General features: G+C 31.1%; 1 protein-coding gene across 4 annotated transcripts in view; it reads left to right on the top strand.

Annotated features, from left to right (window-relative positions):
- mwh (multiple wing hairs) overlaps positions 1 to 19,003 on the top strand; it is a 138,080-nt gene extending 119,077 nt beyond the window's left edge. For all 4 annotated transcript variants that reach the window (XM_088273614.1, XM_088273617.1, XM_088273616.1 and 1 more), the window contains 6 exons: positions 11,581 to 11,793; positions 12,709 to 12,841; positions 14,651 to 14,917; positions 16,608 to 16,772; positions 16,974 to 17,133; positions 17,216 to 19,003. In XM_088273614.1, coding sequence (XP_088129740.1) covers positions 11,581 to 11,793; positions 12,709 to 12,841; positions 14,651 to 14,917; positions 16,608 to 16,772; positions 16,974 to 17,133; positions 17,216 to 18,861 — 2,584 coding nt within the window. In that variant the 3' untranslated portion in view covers positions 18,862 to 19,003. The remainder of the gene's footprint in view (positions 1 to 11,580; positions 11,794 to 12,708; positions 12,842 to 14,650; positions 14,918 to 16,607; positions 16,773 to 16,973; positions 17,134 to 17,215) is intronic.
- The last annotated feature ends 736 nt before the right edge of the window (positions 19,004 to 19,739 follow it).

The raw sequence follows: 19,739 nt of genomic DNA, 5'->3' as shown, positions 1-19,739 counted from the left end.
TTAATTCTTGCCACTAGCTTCATTATAATCGAAATAAAACCGCTTTGCCTTAAAAATGCAAAATGTTAAATGCATTTCATTAATTAATTGCGTTTATGTTCTAGAAGTAGATTTGATTTTCGCATTGATTTTTATTTGTGGAGACATTGTCTTATAACGCGATCGTGCTTTACTGTGGACGTTTGGTATTTCTCATATGCGTACAAAATGTACTCACGAATTGACGATCTCGTGTGACTCTCAATAAACGTCATAAATAGTTCATACAAGCCGCTTGCCTAACAACACTTTACTATTTACATTTTTTGTTTTTAGATACCTAAAATATTCACCGTTATTGAACGTGATTCTTATTCAATTTAAATTCTGACTTGCTCTTTTATTGACGACATGCAGTGTTCAATCTTTATACATTTAGATATTCAATATTTTCCCAAAACACGAGCTTCTATATCTAAAAAGTCTAAATATAATTATACATTCATTTAAAGATCAGCCAATACAAAAACATATTAGCTTCTGCCATAATACTATTCAATTATATCATACTTACTCGGTATTCTTCTATTAGGATAAATGGTAGGTATTCGAGGTAATTACATTTCTAAAGGACATTAATGAAACTGATTTTTATAAATCCCTGGATCCTTTTTTTGATCCAACGCTTTAGCACTGGCGTTCTACATAATCAATAAAACAATAATGTGTTACTACAATTAATCATTCATATCCAATTTTAGATGAGTAATCATTCGAATTATTATGCTATTGTACTTGTTTTGCCCCCATAGCTAATTCTCAAACCCCTTAGTAGCACATTAACCGATAATTATGTATAAAAACTCAATCAATATTCAGAATTTAAAATTAATTTTTAACCTTCCGTGGTACCTACATTTTGATGAAAACTGCATAAATATTAAGATGTTATACAGCGTATTTATTAATTATCAAACTACAAAACATGATTTTTTTCAAATAAGTTATTTATTTATTTAAAACTGTTAGGGGTCTTTTTTAAATAAAATCTCTTAAAGACAAATTTCACTTTGGAACTAGTGACAAGTGTGAGAAGAAAACCAATTACATCACAAGAAAAATTGTGCCATTATAGACCTGTCAAGGTTCGAAATTTACATAAATGAACTATAATTATAACTTTGAATTTTGTTTACCGCGGATGTGGAAGCAATCAACTTTAATGCATCTACATATTTTATATAATTCAAATTAATTTGTTTATAAAAACTAAACACTGAACCTTCTTGATTTATTTTTTCTGGTGGTCTTTCAAGAACCCTGTGAGTGTGATAAAATTTACATTATATTCCAACCAGTTGTCACACGATATCATATTATTGTTTTTTCAAAAACAAAAAAACATTAAATATTTCACTTAAGATTTTTATAACCTGTTATTTATTCTATCGATTGTTTTAAGTGAAGGATTTGATTGATCAAATGCTATTATATTATCCCTATGGTCAGTTTTATCGGTCAAAACGTGGATCATTAAGATTTTCATACAAATCAAAAGAAAATTTAAATTACATACAAAAATTTAAATTACAGGCAATGATAAAACCCATGTTGAAGTTATCCTAAGGGCTGATACTAGTGGAAAAATATTGATCTCAGTTAAATTCCGATACGTGGTAAATGTGGTGACTAATACCATGTACGAGTACTTCAACTAATTTTCAGGAGTGTACGCAAGATAAAACAAGGACGAGATATTGACAGAAAACAACTTTTCTGGCTAAATAAATATACGCCACGGAACTGGAATTTGAGGAATCTATGAGCTTTTCCGGATAACCTGTATGATTACCTGTGTCTGAAGAACAGGACAGCTCATGTGAAGAAGAACTATTAATACGAAATAAATCATATCTAATTTTACAATTTCTTTAAATATAAGCAAAATCGTAAAGAAAACGTTGAAAATGGATGACTTATTCATTATTTTACATACTCTTACAATACTATGAAAACTTTCAAAAGTATTTATTCTTTATCTTATAATTCTATTACTACAGAACTGACGTGTTAAAATGAAAATATGCATAAGCGCTTATTGTTTGTTATGTACTATATTAAAAGTCCATAAACTGACCACTTAAACCAGCCATAATTTCTGGAATGCTGAAATTTTCATCTTACTTTGTATTAAAACCATAGAGGATTCATCTCAGCCGAGAGACCTAATATATTAGTACAACATATGTAAATAATATTGTATCTATAAAATAAATAATAACAAAAAATGTTAAACATATAAATGTTTGCATAATGGCATTTTTCCGAATGCCTTACTTATTATATGGTATTTGATCCTTTTGTTAATTTGATGGATTTTAGCTGATTGGAAAATAATAATCCTGCAAATGTACTAATTGATTTTCTAAAAAAAAAACAACTCTGTACAGCAGAATTGAAGACAGTAAGTTTAACTATATTCAATTCACAAAGGTCAATACAAACTACAATATAATATTTTTACACTCGTCTCATTAGTAAGAATATTTGAAAAGAGATAGACAAGTTAGACATATTTAACGTTACTTTAATTAATTAATTTTACCGAACAAAAGGTCTATACGTCGATTCGGACGTTTCATTCAATCCCTGTTATTAGCTCTCAATGTACCTACACTTTTTTATTAATATTATCATTAAATCTGGTAGTTGAATCACCTGATAGGTACGTGGCGTACATTGACTTGGCGAACTCATCTTTCTTACTATCGATCGTTAAGAAATATTTCGTCAGTGAAAATTAATAAGAGTGAATAAACCTGCTGTGAACTTCCGCTTAAACTTGAACTCGGCATTACTGCCATCTGGTGAGTACCTAGGGATCGAACTTACTAGATGATTATGTAAAAATGGTTATTATTTTATATTATGCAGAGAAAGATATTAAATTTATTTCAATACATACATATGCATGGACATTGGTCAAAAGAAAAATAATTTGATTCGTATATAAAAATTGGGCTACTTCACGTTCGTTAGGTTGGATTATGTTAGATTTACAGAACTAGGCTAAGTATTTTTTTTTAAATATTTAGATGATCTACGGTATTTAAAAAATACAATTTTTACTTACTTAAGCATCAGAATGGACATAAATTTAAAAAAAACTTTCTCATTTAACTATCTTTTTAAATATCCTTACCAAGAATTTTTTTTAATGCGTCACTGAATTTTTATTTTTTTAATAAATCATTACAAAGTTTTTTTTCAATATATCACGTGCTTAGTTATAAAAAAATATTGTTAGATTTTTTTTAAAATTATTACTTGTTTGGTTTTTCTACCTTTTTTACAATAAAACATATATTATATTCGTCTTAAGATAATGTTTTCATTAGGAATCTAGGATAAACATTTTCATATAATTTTCTCAAATTCCAACATATATTTTTGAGAGTTTTTTTACAACTTTTGGCTCTGAATGAAACGGAAACTGTTCGAGATAATTTCATACTATATCATCCTACATATTGTTGATATTAAATTAAAAATAAATCTTTCAATATGTAGTCATAATTTCATGGTATAAATCTTATTCGTACGAAAAAAACTGACGTTAAATTAAATATCATTTTAGTATCCGGGAAACGTGCATCGAATGAGAGATGAAACATAATACCAGGGCACTATTGAATAATATCAATGACCTAAAACCTGGTCCAAGTATAATGCATCATTTATATATATTTATTCAATCAGTCATAAGAAACAAGGAAACGCGCGTGTTAAACAAATTACAGGAAAAATATTGAACAAGAAATTACCATTTTTTTTAGTTATAATATATAATACATTATAATTTTCCGATATTACAATGGATTAAATTACGGTTATATTTACAGCGGATATTTAAATATCCGCTGTAAATAAAACCAAATTATATTTTTATAAGTGCATAATATTAAAAAAAAAAATTAAATAATTTATCTTCAGAGTACTCGGGTTCGAGTCCTGATGCTGAACAGTTTTTTTTCCTATGATATGCAGAATTCATAAGATTAAATTATTTTAGAATTTTGTTTGATGGATACGATAAAATACCGGAAAATTGCAACAATGTTGAGACCACTTCGAAAGTATTTATCATTACAGCCTTAAAGAATTTCAGAGCGACTAGAGAAATAAATGCAACAGGTATTATCATTAACCCTTTATCACCTGGTTATTTTTTTGGTAAAGTGAGAGATTTCATGCTTTTAAATGCGTAAACTTATATGAATTAAAAATCTACTTTTTCACATGAGTGTTTTTTTATATAAATGAAAAGACATCATAAAAATAACATTAGCTACAAAAAAATTCTTTTTTTAATATAATTTTTTTACTTTTATTTTCTGGGAATTATTTGCCTCTAAATTAAAAACCCAAAAAGTCTACGTGTTACGCTTTACTTTGGTTTTAATTTTCAAAATATCAAAACATTTATGCAATTCAAATGAAGGGTTACCCCTTTTTTAGTTTCGTGCATTAAAAGTACAACCGAAATATTTAATTTAGATACTGAAAACACATATTTGCAATAAGTAAAACAATAAAATTCATGGTATTTTAAAATCACAACTTTATTTGAATATCACAGTAAACTCATTGTTATCTAAAGTTATCTTGTTTCTAATATACATATAAATATCTCGAATAAAAAGAATGTTGACATTTTAATAATTTTTTTTTAAATTGATCAAACTGTTTATTCAAAATATTTTACTTAATTCGATATCTTTCGCCATTTTCTGTCTACTATATATTTGGTAAAGACCTGAATCAATTGGAAATAATATTGCTTTAGGGAATATGATAATATGATGATTTCACAATCTCAGAATTTATAAAAAACAACTACACACTATTTTTGTACGCTTATAACAACTAAGACGAAATCTCCGTTGTAATGTTTTATTATAATTTAAATCGTATAGTATGGTGGCTGTGAATTTTTTATCTTATTAAAATAAATAAAAAGAAATAAGTGCTGATGGTGTGGAGTTACCACTACACCCGGTTTGTTTGATGAATAATACATAAAAACTAGTTTCAAAGGAAGCGATTCATTAGTTGGCCATTTTGGCTTCGGAACGCGCTCGGGAGATTAAAAGTTGAGAAAAAAAAACAGTAAATAACTGTTATTTTACAACACGGTGATGTAAATTATTATTATATAATATATTGATTTTCTTTACATTGCTGATAGGAATGTGTGTAGATAGCTGTGAAGATGAGGCGTCTGGGCGTTGACAAGCCTAGAAATATATTAATAATAAAAGAGATTTTTTAAAGCAGCTTTTGATTCGTTGTTTAGTTTCTTAAACTTTTTCTGAAGCTTTAGTTACAAAAATTACGTTTTTTTGCAAAAAAATATATAGAGAAATGGTTTTATACCACATATACTATTTAATTTAACCTCATGTTGGGGTCTATTAATTTATTTTGTTTTATAGGCATCTCAACGTGAGATGAAACATCTCTCGTTTTTTTTATATGAAGATGGAGGTCTGAGAATCTTACGGCTTACGACCTGGCGTTTGGCTGGCTTAAGTGAACACATTTGTGTTACGTTCACCATTCTGCCCATTATTGAATGTATATATTGCATTATTTTGGGCCTTGGATCCCTTTCACATGTGGGTATAATTGATGTATATACAATATAAGTATACATATACATATACGCGGATTATTCTAAATTTGCTTCTAACTCCCTCAAAGGTTAAAAAAATTTATTACACATAAACTTTTTAAATAATATCAACGCCATATTTTTTTCCTATTGAATTTATTAAAAATAAAGCAATGATTTTAAATTTCAGATGCTTAACTTTCATACATTGTATAATATAAAAAAATATATAAATATATTACAAATTTTGTATTTATAAATTGATTGATTAAGTATGTGTGTCACAGAAAAAATATTGCCTGCTCTAAGATCCTTCGAACTTCGGTCATTCCTTTATACTGTCATGTACTCTATCCATCATGTATACAGTTTTACATTTGAAAGTTTTAGAGTTTAAAACCAGGCTTCATCTTATGGGTATTACCAACGTAAGATTTATCAAATATTACGTTGGCATCAACATCACGTTCAATACATCAGTCAATACACAGAGCACTTAGAGTGGATATTAGAAAAAGGCAATCAAGAGTAGGCAATTATATTTTTCATCATATATATATATATATAAATATATATATATATATATATATATATATATATATATATATATATATATATATATATATATATATATATATATATATATATATATAAATATATATATATATATATATATATATATCTGTAAATAAAACCCTTATCCACACCCCAATAGTGCATAGGGCACTGTGTCATATTAACGCAGTGTTATCTTGATCGTTTACACATGAAGGAAAGGTGATCAGCCCTCCGCTTCAGGTACCAGTCCAAATATCACAGTGAAAAAATCACTTTTCTCTGTGATATTTGGACTGGTATATATATATATATATATATATATATATATATATATATATATATATATATATATATATATATATATATATATATATATATATATATATATATATATATATATATATATATATATATATATATATATATATATATATATATATATATATATATATATTTATATGTATATATATATATATATATATATATATATATATATATATATATATATATATATATATATATATGGAAAAATATTGTTGTAATATTTTTATTACCGTTCTGGAGGTCCCGGGTTCAATTCCCAGGGGGGGTCAAATAAATATAAGTGATTTTTTTCAATGTAATATTTATTCAATATTACACTGGACTGGTACCTGAAGCGGAGGGCTGATCACCTTTCCTTCATGTGTAAACGATCAAGATAACACTGCGTTTATATGACGCAGTGCCCTATGCACCATTGGGGTGCGGATAAGGGTTTTATTGTTATATTTTAACTTCCCATTTATTTTAATACGCCTTAAGATACAAAGTCTTTGAAATGATGTCTGTTAAGCTAACCATTATTTTTCGAAATAGAGCCATATTTCATGATCACGAGAAAAATCCTAATATGCTTCTGATCGACAAGAAAGTATCAAGGTATTTATTCGAAAAGGATACTCGTACCTAACAAGATTCCGACTTGAAAAGGCTCAGACATTAATGAATGGCACGTCAGTTCCAGAAAATTTATCCAACAGTGCAACACTGTAGTCGAGATATTTTTAAGAGGAGATTTTTCACATTTAGTACAACTGCCCCATCTCAAAGGTCTTTTTAAGTTTAGGAATAGTAATTTTTACTGCAGCTTGACTAAGCGGTGAATGCAATACTTTTAATATTTTCTTAACATTTTTACAGTTTTATGAAATAGATTTATATTATCCACTGACACTTCGTGATGGAATTGCATTTTTAATATATTATTAGATTAAAGGCAATATTTTTAGCTTTTCCACTTTTTTTATTTGACCAGCGACCGGGTTTCGTCGTTACCGATATCATCAGACTGGTCGTTACCGACATCATCAGACATCACCAGTCTGATGATGTCGGTAACGACGAAACCCGGTCGCTGGTCAAATAAAAAAATTGGAAAAGCTAAAAATATTGGTTTTAATCTAATAATATAGTTTTATGAAATTAAATTAAATTTAAAAATATTAAAATAAAATAAAATGGTTCGTAATTTTGACACTTTAAAAATTTGAGGACAAATTTAATTGTTTTTAGTATTTTAAAGTGCTGAAGTTAAATAAACTATAGAGAGTAAAAAAATATGTTTTTTTTGTTGAATATTATTTTTTTCATTGACATTGCAACAAAGAAGAAGAAGAATTTAGAAATCAGGGTATTTCAGGGCTTATGACTTGTCGTAGCTCGGTTAAGTGATCACTTTGCACACGTACAACATTCAGATATTTAAATAATTTGTTGACAACTTTACAATATTATGAAATGTAATTAAATTAAAAAATATTAATGTTGCAAATAAAGGTTCGTAATTTTGACACTTTAAAAATTTGAGGACAAATTCAAAAGAATGTTGTTAGTATTTTAAAGTGCTGAAGTTAAATAAACTATAGAGAGTAAAAAAAATGTTTTTTTTTAACATTTTTTTTTAAATTGACATCGCAACAAAGAAGAAGAAGAATTTAGAAATCAGGGTATTTGCAGGGTTTATGACTTGTCGTAGCTCGGTTAAATGATTACTTCACACACGTGCAATATTCGGATTGATAACCACAGTACATTTTTTTTGGAACTCCCAGATATATTATCAATCTCATGACACAGTACATATGAGTTCACAACAGCCATCTATATTGGATTGAGAAAACTTTTATTTAGCAGAGACCCTTGGATGCATGTTTCGAACCCCTGATTATTTTTACACACTGGAAAACGTCTGAAAATATGATTTTAATTTTTTTGTAGCTTATAATTAGACCAGTTATTTTCATTTAAAACTTTTTAAATGTGTCCAAATACTTCTTCAAAAGTTGTGAACAAGTATTTCGACACACTCAAAAGGTTGTAAAACAAACATTATTATACAAACTTACAAATAAATCTTAGACTCCCTTCTTACAACTCTATCTCCCACTATTATCCCTGAGAGGTCGGTAACAGATACATAATTTATATTTTGCCTTTGTCATTGTTTCATCTGACAAAAGGAAGCGGCTTCATGTTATTTAGTGGTGACTCCTGCCGTTAATAATATTTTATATTGTTAGTTTTATGCCATATATGTATTAATATTATGTGGTTTCCTTAACGATGTCGAAGAACGTTTCAAACAAGTGTAATACAAAAACATATCACATTAAAAATAAAAATAAATTTATTTTATATAACGTAGGTACGTTCAACTTTTTAAGTTATCTCTAGAGGAAAAAAATCAATCACTTGTATTGAAACATAAAACTTAAAATTAGCTTTTTTTCTTTCAACACGCAAAAAATTACAAATTATCCCCATTAAAATTTAAAAACAAAACTAGTTATTCGACGCTTGCCATAAATCTACACAGCAAATTCTTCTTATATATTTTGTTTCTGACATCCACTTGGTTCATTTTTTAGTTTTATTTCAGTGTACCATCCCGACACATCTCCAATTGAAAATTATATTACAAATAAATCTTAAGTCATTGAATATGTCGTTATTTATATTAAGGAATTTATACCAATGCCGATAAATACACGACAATTCGCATACGTAAAACGATACAAAAAAGCTTTTAAAATGTAACGCATTTCCTTTCTTCTGACTTTCTGGGAAATCGCTTAAAACTGTGTAGATAGGAGAACATATATCAGGAGCGTTCAGTGACTGTAGTAAGAAGGGATGCTGATTTCATTATTTTTTAAATAATTAAAATATCTAAAATATGTAGGTATTTCAAATGAGATATACAAATGGCGCAACAATATACACATTCAAAATTCAAAAATGTTAAAAATATCTAAACTAAGTAACTAGCCATCACGCTGCTTCTCTGCAGAGGTATGCAGAGAGAATAGAACGCCACACTACCCTGTTAATGCAAACATTCTTCGCCTCTTCCAGGTTCATGTATCTCCTGATGTACCCGCCAATTATTTCGACCCCTGACCTGACCTCTTTTAAGTATTTGAAATACTTGATCTTGCCCAGATTTCCTTGGTCGACCTCTGCTTTTATTTCCAACTACATTCGCCTCATATGCTAGCGTTAAATACTTTTATAAATTTGTTTGTGGAATGATATTTCATTTTACGATTCTTCAGGCCTAGATCTCGGGCGCTCACAACGCGCTCGACCGCACTGGGGGCTGGACGTGTATTCACGCCCATTTTTTTTAGAATTAGAATATATAATGGAATTTGATAATTAAGATTTTTATTCAAACTCAATATACTATACTCTTCAATATCTCTTTTCTTTTCAAAACCATATATTTATTTCGTAAACTAATTTTTTCAACACAAAAACGGTTTTTATGAAAAAAAAAATTAATTACGTAAAATGTTACCTCGGCTAAGAGAAAATTATGTTGCGATTAAACGTATATTGCGCATAAATTATCAGATAAATTTCTAAAAACGTAAATGTTAATTTTATATTATGCACCATGTAGTAAAACAAATTGAATAGGAGTAATATTGTGGTATTATTAAAATAATATTTAACATATTTATTTAATTTCGACGATCATTATAGTATTTTGTATGGATGTAATAATAAGTCTTATATTTAAAATTCAGTTCACGAATCGTATTTAATGCAGGTGCACTTTCAAAAAAACATAGCACATTTTCACTAAACGTGAACCACTAACCGTTCGATAATTATTTATCTGCTTCATTTTTAATTTATTTATAATATGTAGGACCGGTATCATACATACGCTGCTAGTTTTAAATACAATATAAACACACTCGTATATTCTTCAACACGTCTCGCAGAACAAAAAATGATTTGTGAACGCAAGTGATAGTAAGTAAGCATTAAACCAGTTAATTATTGAAAATAAACTTTAAATTAAAAAGAAATGGTCAGTGTAATTCATAAAAATTCTTTCGAAAGTACAAACGAATACATTGAACCAGTGATTTTTTCAAGCCAAGTAACTCGAAATTTAATGAGAGATAATCACGATTTTTTGTAACACCATATACGGCTTTGTTTGCGGTAAAGGGATAAAGAACAGATGCAGACGTTTCAAAAATTCCATAATGAAATATTTTACTATACCAGGATTGTCTTTCTTTGTAGTAAAGATGTTACCATGAATGTGGTTCCAGATTCGATATGCGATGGGGTCACATTGTTTTTATCACTAATTTTTAAATAATATTTAGTATATCCCCCTGTATTCATCGAAATATCAGCATGTATTTAGGATTAAAATAACGTAGACAAAATTTTAAGTGTTTTCAAATTACATTCGTTTAATGAAGGTTTCTGCTAATAAAAAAACTGTGTATGAAGTAACTGGTCAAAATATAAGTTCAATAAAAAAAAATATTTTCATATTGAACAATAATTCAAGAATTCAATAATAATTAATTAAAGAATTCAATAATAAAATAATATTTTCAAGCGTCTCTTGGTATGTAAAATAATTTGGTACGTACATTTAATAGGTACCTAAAGGTCTCTGCTAAATTAACAACTTACTCAACCATATGCTAGATGGTGCCGAGAACTAACATGTGAAATACGGTGTCAATTGAAGGATAAATACGACTTATAAAATTTTTACAAAACTTATTATGGTTGTCAACCATAGTTAGAATGGTAAATGTTATGTATAAAGTGATCACTTAAACCTGCTTTGATGGGTCGCTAGCCCTGTTAATGTACAGACTTCCGTATTCGTCTATATATGTGTTGAGATATCAATAAATAAACTAAAAATATAATGTTCCAATACCTATGCTGTACGCCCTTTGCTCCATTTTATGGGCAAGCTCCATAGAATAAAACTTACAATGACAATGTTTTGACTGTACTTTTGATGGATGAAATTAACATACTATATTTATCCTTGTTCACAGTTTCGTTCAGGAGTTCATCAGCGAACCGTTGGATGGCGTGTCCCTGGTGGTGGAAGCTCTCCGCACTATACAGCTGAGCCAATCTGGAGCTGCCACGTTGCCGGCCTCAGTTGGTCCAGCTTCCGGATCAACCACAGCCCTGGCCACTTCACCCCCTTCACGTCTACCACCCGCTGTGCAGAGAAGATCACTCCTGGATGAACTGGCGTGCTTGTAAGTTTAATAAGTAGTTTAATTCACATTTGTTCATGTCTTACACCCGTGGCGATATACGGAACCCACGATGCTTTCAATAACATATCATATATGTAACACATCACTCAATAAATTCGTAAGATGACTTATAAAACTTCTCAATTTTTTAAATAATATTTAAAGTTGCCTAAGAAAATTCTCCTTGCCTAGATATCGGTATGTCCTCATAATTACTTCAAGATGCATTTTAAATAATTCTACAATAAATTCCCTATCATTTTGGCAAGAATAATCTGGTAAATTATCTACAAACATTTTAAGGCGAAAATGTCCCATTATAGAATATATTAATAATAAGAATAAACAATAAGAATTAAAATTATGAGAAATAGTACCAGTAGTGTAAAACAATAATCTAACACATGAGATGACCGACATCAGACTAAAATAACCAAGAAAGCAATGTAGCTTCAAATGATTATGAAATTTGACATTGAGCTTCAATATTTATGATACTGTTGACAGTCTGATTACGTGGTTTACCTGACCCTATATAGTGTGGAGTATTTCCCTTGGAAGTTATCACTTGAATCATTATTTTGCGCTTACGCTCAAACCCGTATATATACGCGCCTCGCAAACAACCAACAGGACGATTCAGAAAAAAAACTTACTCATAGCGTGTCCCGCTTCCTATTTAAAAAAATAATAAAACTTTTATAACTTTTTGTCATCCTAGGAACTAATCGAGTGATGGACATGTGATACTCTTTTATTAATATTTTGTTTGTACTTTTCGATTAATAGTATGTGGTGTAAAGCTACGTTTTGTTCAGTTCCTGAGTTAAAGTTCATCACTGCACTCTGTCCAAAATCAGTTATGATGGAGCTAGTTACTACCGGTCGTTTTCAAAAATATTTCTTTCCTTTCAGACAATGTCTTCACAGCTGTTGCCAGCGTTACCCAGAATCAGCTCGCCGATTAGTATCATGTCCCGCTGGTTTATATGCACTCGCCGCTTGCATCATGTCTACAGTCAACAAATCGAGAGTTCTGGCACTGCAGGTAAAAAAATGCGTGTATTTTTTATTAATTATAAAATTCTATCGAAAACATTAAATTGTCTCTTGTTAATTGCTTATCGATAATATCAAGGAAAATGTGATGAAATTTTTTTTAAATTCGTTCGTACCACAACGATAAAATTAAGATTTTCGAAAGTTACATAATTTTTTCTCTTTCGTGGTTTATGATGATATTTTTTAAATCATATTGTAAGAATTTATTGTTTCGGCATTAACTTTGTGGTAAGACATGTTACAATGATTTAAGAAAACACTTGTTTTTTACCACTTGAGTTTTATTATAGACTACATGTTTCAGAAGTTAAACTTCCATCATTCAGGTCTGTTTAATAACTAAAATATAAAATATAAAATTGTTCTATAAATAAGGCCAAATTATGAATTATCTTGAAAATTTAGAAATCCAAAAAAACCTAAATTGTAATAATAATTTTTCAAATAATATATTGTTTCAAAATTCTTCACCTTTGCTTTCCATTTTTCCTTTGTTTTCAAACTCCGCCCCTTGACTAACCCCTTCCCCTTACTTTCCCCTCTCCTTATTTATAGAACAATTTTATATTTTATATTTTAGTTATTATACAGACCTGAATGATGGAAGTCTAACTTCTGAAACATGTAGTCTATAATAAAACTCAAGTGGTAAAAAACAAGTGTTTTCTTTAATCATTATATTGTAAGAACCTGATGATAAACTGTTTGATGATAAACTTAAAAAAGGAAAATGTATGTAATTTTAAGTATTAAATAAGTAAATACTTATACTTGTCCGCCTCCGTAGTGTAATGGTCAGCACGCTGGGCTACCGTACTGGAGGTCCCGGGTTCGATTTCCAGGGGGGGGGGTCAAATAAATAAAAGTGATTTTTTCACTCTAATATTTATTCAATATTGCCCTTATATATAATATTGGATCAAGATAACAATGCGTTTATATGATGCAGTGTCCAATGCACCATTGGGTTGCGTATAAGGATTTTAAGAAATACTTATTCTAGAGAGATGATCTGCAGTCACTGGTATCAAAGGTGTATTATGTGTGAAAGGAAAGTAATTTGCTGATGAATTTTGACCAGTCCAAAGTCATGGGTTTTTAAAGAGATTAATGTAGATCGGGGTTTAAAATATATAGTACTAAATGTAAAAATTAAAAATGACAGACGACCAAACAGATATGATTTTGTATGTATAGGAAGAATTTCTAGTGATGAAAATATTGATAAAGATATAGAAAGGAAAGTGAATGCTGGAAGCAATGTAAAGGGTGCATTAAAATTATATCAGTTAATCAGCGAAAGATACACTGGCAGTACACAACAGTACTGGTTCCAACCCTAATGTATTGAAGTGAAGCATGCAGTCGGCAAAAGAGGGATGGAAGAAGATTAGATGCTGTCGAAATGCGATTTATTAGACGAATATGCAACAAAATAATGCATGATGGATGCCCGAATGGTGATATAAGGAAAGAATGCAATGCTGAGATAGGCATTATTGATAAAATTAAGATGTGTTGAGATGGTTTGGCCAAGTGAGTAAAGAAAGAATAATAAAACAAACGTATGGGGCGAATGTGGTTGGCAATAGAAGCAGAGGAAGATCGAGGAAAACTTGGCATGATATTTTTTTATAAATAATTGAACGTGGTCAGATCTGGATTCGGAATAATCGGCGAGTATGTATGAGGAGATGCATGAATTTAGAAGAGTCGAATTGTTTGCAAAGACATATTGAAGAAGTGTTTTATTCTCTTTGTTATTCTCTTTATTTTTTTCTTCTTTTTATAATAGTTGCTGACAACCGCGTGCGAGGTGTCTCAGCAGGGTCACTCCGGAGTGTCGGAAGCCTTGTCCACCCTCCGCCTCCGCTATGGCGAGCCCTGCCGCTTCCGCTTCCTCGCCGGCATGCTGCAAAGCGGCGCCGGCGGCGGGGAGCTTCCCGCGGCAGGCCTGAGGCTGCTGGCGGCCATGCTGGGTGGAGCGGCCACTCCTCAGCGTCGCCTCTATTTGCAAGCTGAACTGGATCAGGCAGGTCTCGACGTCGTGGCCATCAGAAAGGTGAGCCTTCCACATTTTATCTTTCTTATTCTTCTTCTTATTCATCATCTTCTTCTTCTTCTTCTTCTTCCTCTTCTTGTTTTTCTTCTTCTGCTTGTTGTAGACCTTGTGGGCTGTTTTTTAGAGGGATTAGCCTGTTTTTAAGAGCCTTCAACATTTTATATTTTTTCTTCTTCGTCTTCCTCTTCTTCTTCTTCTTCTACTGGTTGTAGGCCTTGTAGCCTTATTTTTAAGGGGGATTAGCTTCCTGCGATGTTGATTCCCAGCTGTCAATACATCTCTTTGGTGATCTGCCCGCGAGTCATATACCTCCTAAGGTTGCACCCCCACATTGCACTGCACGGCCAACCTCTGGGGGTATCTGGATGGTACCATTCTCCTCACATACGCATACCATTGTATTCTATATTTCCATTGTGCAATACCTCTCGTTTTATTCCTGCATTCCTACTTGCGATTATCAGCCCCTAATGATTTAACACCCTCACTAAAATGTAATTTTTTTAACCGGTTGGATAAAGTGTACCAATAAAAAGTGGTTAAAACAAAGATGTAAAGACAAAAATGTGGCACAAAGTAAATGCAAAAAACATTCAAGAAACCATTGTTTGATTTTTATTTTAACAAATACATTTAATTCAGTCGATAGTGCAGTTTTTCCTGTCTTCCTCGGTTTCATTAAAAGTTTTCGACTGTTTTAAACAAGCACGGCCGCAAATTAATACTGATCTCTGTGCATTCATATTAATTAATTACCTTCGGGCGCAAAATACAGAAGTTGCACCTTTCACAACATCGCAACGAGCGGGATAGTAATAATATGCGAAACAAATAATACGGGACTGGTAGAACCAGCGCGAAGGACAGGTTATAAGAGCAAAGAAAGCTAACAAAGAACCGGATTTAGTACCCCTAACTTAGACATCCGCTCGCAGCATCATTTTACAACACTTTTAAATGCAATTCTTCATTCCGTATGAGTAACTCTTGGTTTCTTTGGTGATGTAACTGTACTCTGTACCATTACAAATTATATTGTATTCTCACAAACGCTTTTCCAAATATTAAGTGTACCATTTTTTTTAATATTTAACCCTTGACCACAAACGAAGTCATATTCGGCTTTAAAATTCTCGTACATGCGAGATCGGATATAAAATAGACAAAAAAATGTTTTCCCACTACACAAAAAATATTTTATTTTATTTATAATGTAAAAATAATAAATAACTTTTGTATGGCACGTTTTTTCGTAAAAAGAAACGATAAAAAATATAATGAAAATATAATCGATGTAATCACGATAATAAAAAATGACTAATATCTTGCATAAATAAAAAATGGCCTCAATCAAACTTTTAATAATACTTAGTTGATTTTTTATTTGCAGATATTTCTAAATCTCAGTACCAAAAATGGATTCGAGATTTCATAAGGCTTTTTAAACCGAGAGAAAAAAAATCCTTTCGGAACGTACTCATATCATAAATGTAATTGCTTCGCCCAATTTATTATATGTTTTGAGTTCTTCGAAGCATTATATCCCATTAAAACGGTAACCAATACTATTAGCTGGTTAATAAGTCCAAATTTAGAATATAAACCGTTTAAGAGGACTGAGATATATTTATGGATCTAAGAAACATGTTTTATAAGTATAGTAATCGAAACGTGTTTTGTTTTTCCACAGGCTGTAGCCAGAAACACCCCAGGGGCAGAACAAGTGCTTACTGAACTTGCTCGTTATGAGAGACAGCTGATAGATGTAGATGGACTTAGTGAAAAGGCAACAGAAGCTGAAAAGGAGAAGGATGATCTGAAAACCAAGCTACAACTTCTAGAGAAGAGAGTTCAGGTACACATTTCAATATATTAATTACTACACATGTGATGACACTCTTTTCAGAACTTGACATATCAATTATCGAATATCCTGTATCGCTAAGATACCACCTTTGTTCTTTATGTATCTCCCCAAATTACTTAGAAATCAACCAGACTTCACGTTGCTTAAATGTGTGACGTTCTCGAATAACAAAATATCCTTTTTGATTAGATTCTTCAAGAGGAGAAGGGAATTCTGCTGTCTTTGGAACAATGCCTCAAGGAACGCTGTTGTGAGCTGCAGGAAGAAGTCACATCGCTCAGATCAGAACATGGAAACTCTGGAAGTAGAAAGAAATCAATAACTTCAAAGCAAAGGACCGTTAAAAGAGGTAATTTTAAACGAATTCCATGTATCTTTTTTATAGAATACTACTATTTCCACGAAATGCTAAGTGTTTATTTTATTCGCAGATGAATCGTCGCCGCCTGAAGACGAAGGAATAAGTTCTTCTGAACGATCTCTGAGCCCTGATGATGACCTGCAAAGAGAGCCAATGGTGTACGAAGTATTTAACGTCAAAAATGAAACAATTCTCATGCGATCTGGTAAACCCAAAGAAAATCACCCGAAGACCCCTTCTTCGGAACCATCTATAAAGAAACTTTCAGATGATGAGGACGAAACCACCATAGAAGAAGTTATAGAAGAATTGCGAAACATTATCAACGATGCGGAATCAGAACAGTTTGAAAAAGATAAACTCGCCCAAGAAAATCGATCAAAATTCAATAAAAAATCAGAATTTAACGTATCTCTCAACGCAATCGATTCTAGAAATCACGGAGATTTGGAGAAAAAAGACTCAATCACCAGTACCAAACACAATATTATTATAACCAATGGTTCTAATTACATATCTCATTCCGTCATTGATTCAGATTCTGAAATCATTCCGGTGAAAATTCTTCCACAGCCTCCTAGAAAATCGAAAAGCTTGGTTCACCTATTTATACCATCTGCTCAACAGGGAGTTATTTGCAATAATAAAAACGATTTGTCGTATGATGATGATCAGCCGTACTACTCTAGTGATGAAGGATCTGACTCATTGCTCAGTGCTTCGAGGTGCCAACCCCAACTACCCCCCGTTCGATCAGAGAAACAAGCAGTATACGTAAAAACCAACAATCGGTCACTGTTGAACACAATAATGGATGCCAGAGAGAGAGCGGTAATTGCGGAAAAAAGGGAACATATAAGAAGAACAAGACAAAGGTCAGGCGATGATGTTTGCAGAAAGCAATCGATCAAAAGAACAGAGTCATTTCAAAGAATAGAACAACAGGTAGGAATCGTCAGCGTTGAAGACATAAAATTGAGCAAGGACAGTTTTAATGGTATATTTTACCTCAACGAGACAAATGACTCACCTTATGAAACTTTAACCAGACATTCGGAAAATAGAAAAGATCAACAAGTCGCAGTGCTAAAGCAGCGTGAAGATTTTGCAGCCCTTCTCGAAGCGAAGAAACTTACGAAAAGCTTGGACAGGATTGACGAAGGATTGGATTCCATGGTTGATATAATCCTTACATCCGGCAACAATCGTCAATTTGACTGGAATGGAAAAATGACAAAGATTCAGTCCAACGTCGATTTAGCCAGAGACTCGTCCGGGAACGTGGTGGTCAGAAGCCCGAGCAAAAGGCGACTATCGAGAAATTCGCGAAATAGGCACGACTCTAGAGATTCCGGAAATAAGATTCAAGAAATTTATGAATCAAGCCATCAATCTTCCGACGGTTCGCATAGATTGTTTCTACCTTCCTCGAGGATGAGCTCAAATTCATTTGAACAGCAATCGCAGAACAATGGAAGCAACAATGCTTTCGTCATAAAGAGAGGTAATACTAACGCTGGTCTTTACTCTGGCCAAAATTGTAATAGGGACAAGAATGACACAAAGGGTTTTGGATCGCCAAGAATAACAAATATTGGAATAACAGGGAAGAATTTATCCAGAGCTCTCTCACCCCCCGGGACAAGAAGCACTAGCACTACTAGTAATATTAATGGCTTAGCTAAGTTAACTGACATTCCATCAGGTTTATATTAATTAAGCTGTTCATAAGCCAATCACTCGATCTTGTAGAATAACATTGATTTTTAAACTGCATGTAAATATTTATTTAAGTATTTTAGTGCAAAACGTAATACAAATTTTACGATATATTTGTATTATACTTTAACATTAAGTGCAATATTATTTTATACTTAAGAAGAAATATTTGAATCGTACCTAATAAAACATAGACATAAGAACTATGCATGTTTTAGTTGAGTGAATAAATTGTTTTAGTTCGCTATTAAATATTATTTATATATTTAATATTCTGCAACTTGGTGTGGGTTTAAGTGTTTGGGGTTATACTTTAAATTTAAATAAATCATTGAAGTATTAAAAATTCTGTTTTCTAAAATTTTGCGTCAAGAGCAAAATTTTGACAAGACGCCTTGTTTTATTTAATGAATGCCAAATTATAAATGTAAATAGTTATTTTCAATATAATACTTTATTATGAACGCAACATTGTATCGAATATTGATGGTTTGATAATAAAGAAAATCTTTAAAAATTCACTTTTGCAATTATTATTTTACAACTAACCTATGACCATTCAATATACAACATTTTGAGTGTGTCCAAATACTTGTTCACCAATCTGGATTATAATAATCCAGATGTGGGCACACTCAAAGTATTGTAAATAAATTAACTGGTCAAATTATAAGCTAAAAATAAAAATTAAAAGGGTATTTTCTAGCGTTTCTTGAGTATGTGAATATAATCTAGGGTTCGGACCTCACATACAAATAAAAGAGTTTCTGCTTAATAAAAGGCTTCTCTCATCTCATCATAGATGTCCAATGAAATTCTAGTTAATCAAACAGTTTGTTTCGAAATTAATCAACATAATTATAAGTTCCAAGAAT

This window comes from Brachycentrus maculatus, unplaced genomic scaffold (genome assembly GCF_059751285.1).
Source record: "Brachycentrus maculatus isolate JH-2025_06_01 unplaced genomic scaffold, ASM5975128v1 h1tg000589l, whole genome shotgun sequence".
In the NCBI taxonomy this organism is placed as follows: Eukaryota; Metazoa; Arthropoda; class Insecta; order Trichoptera; family Brachycentridae; genus Brachycentrus; species Brachycentrus maculatus.
Note: the sequence above shows the minus strand (reverse complement) of the source record. Positions and strands in the feature narration are given on the sequence as shown.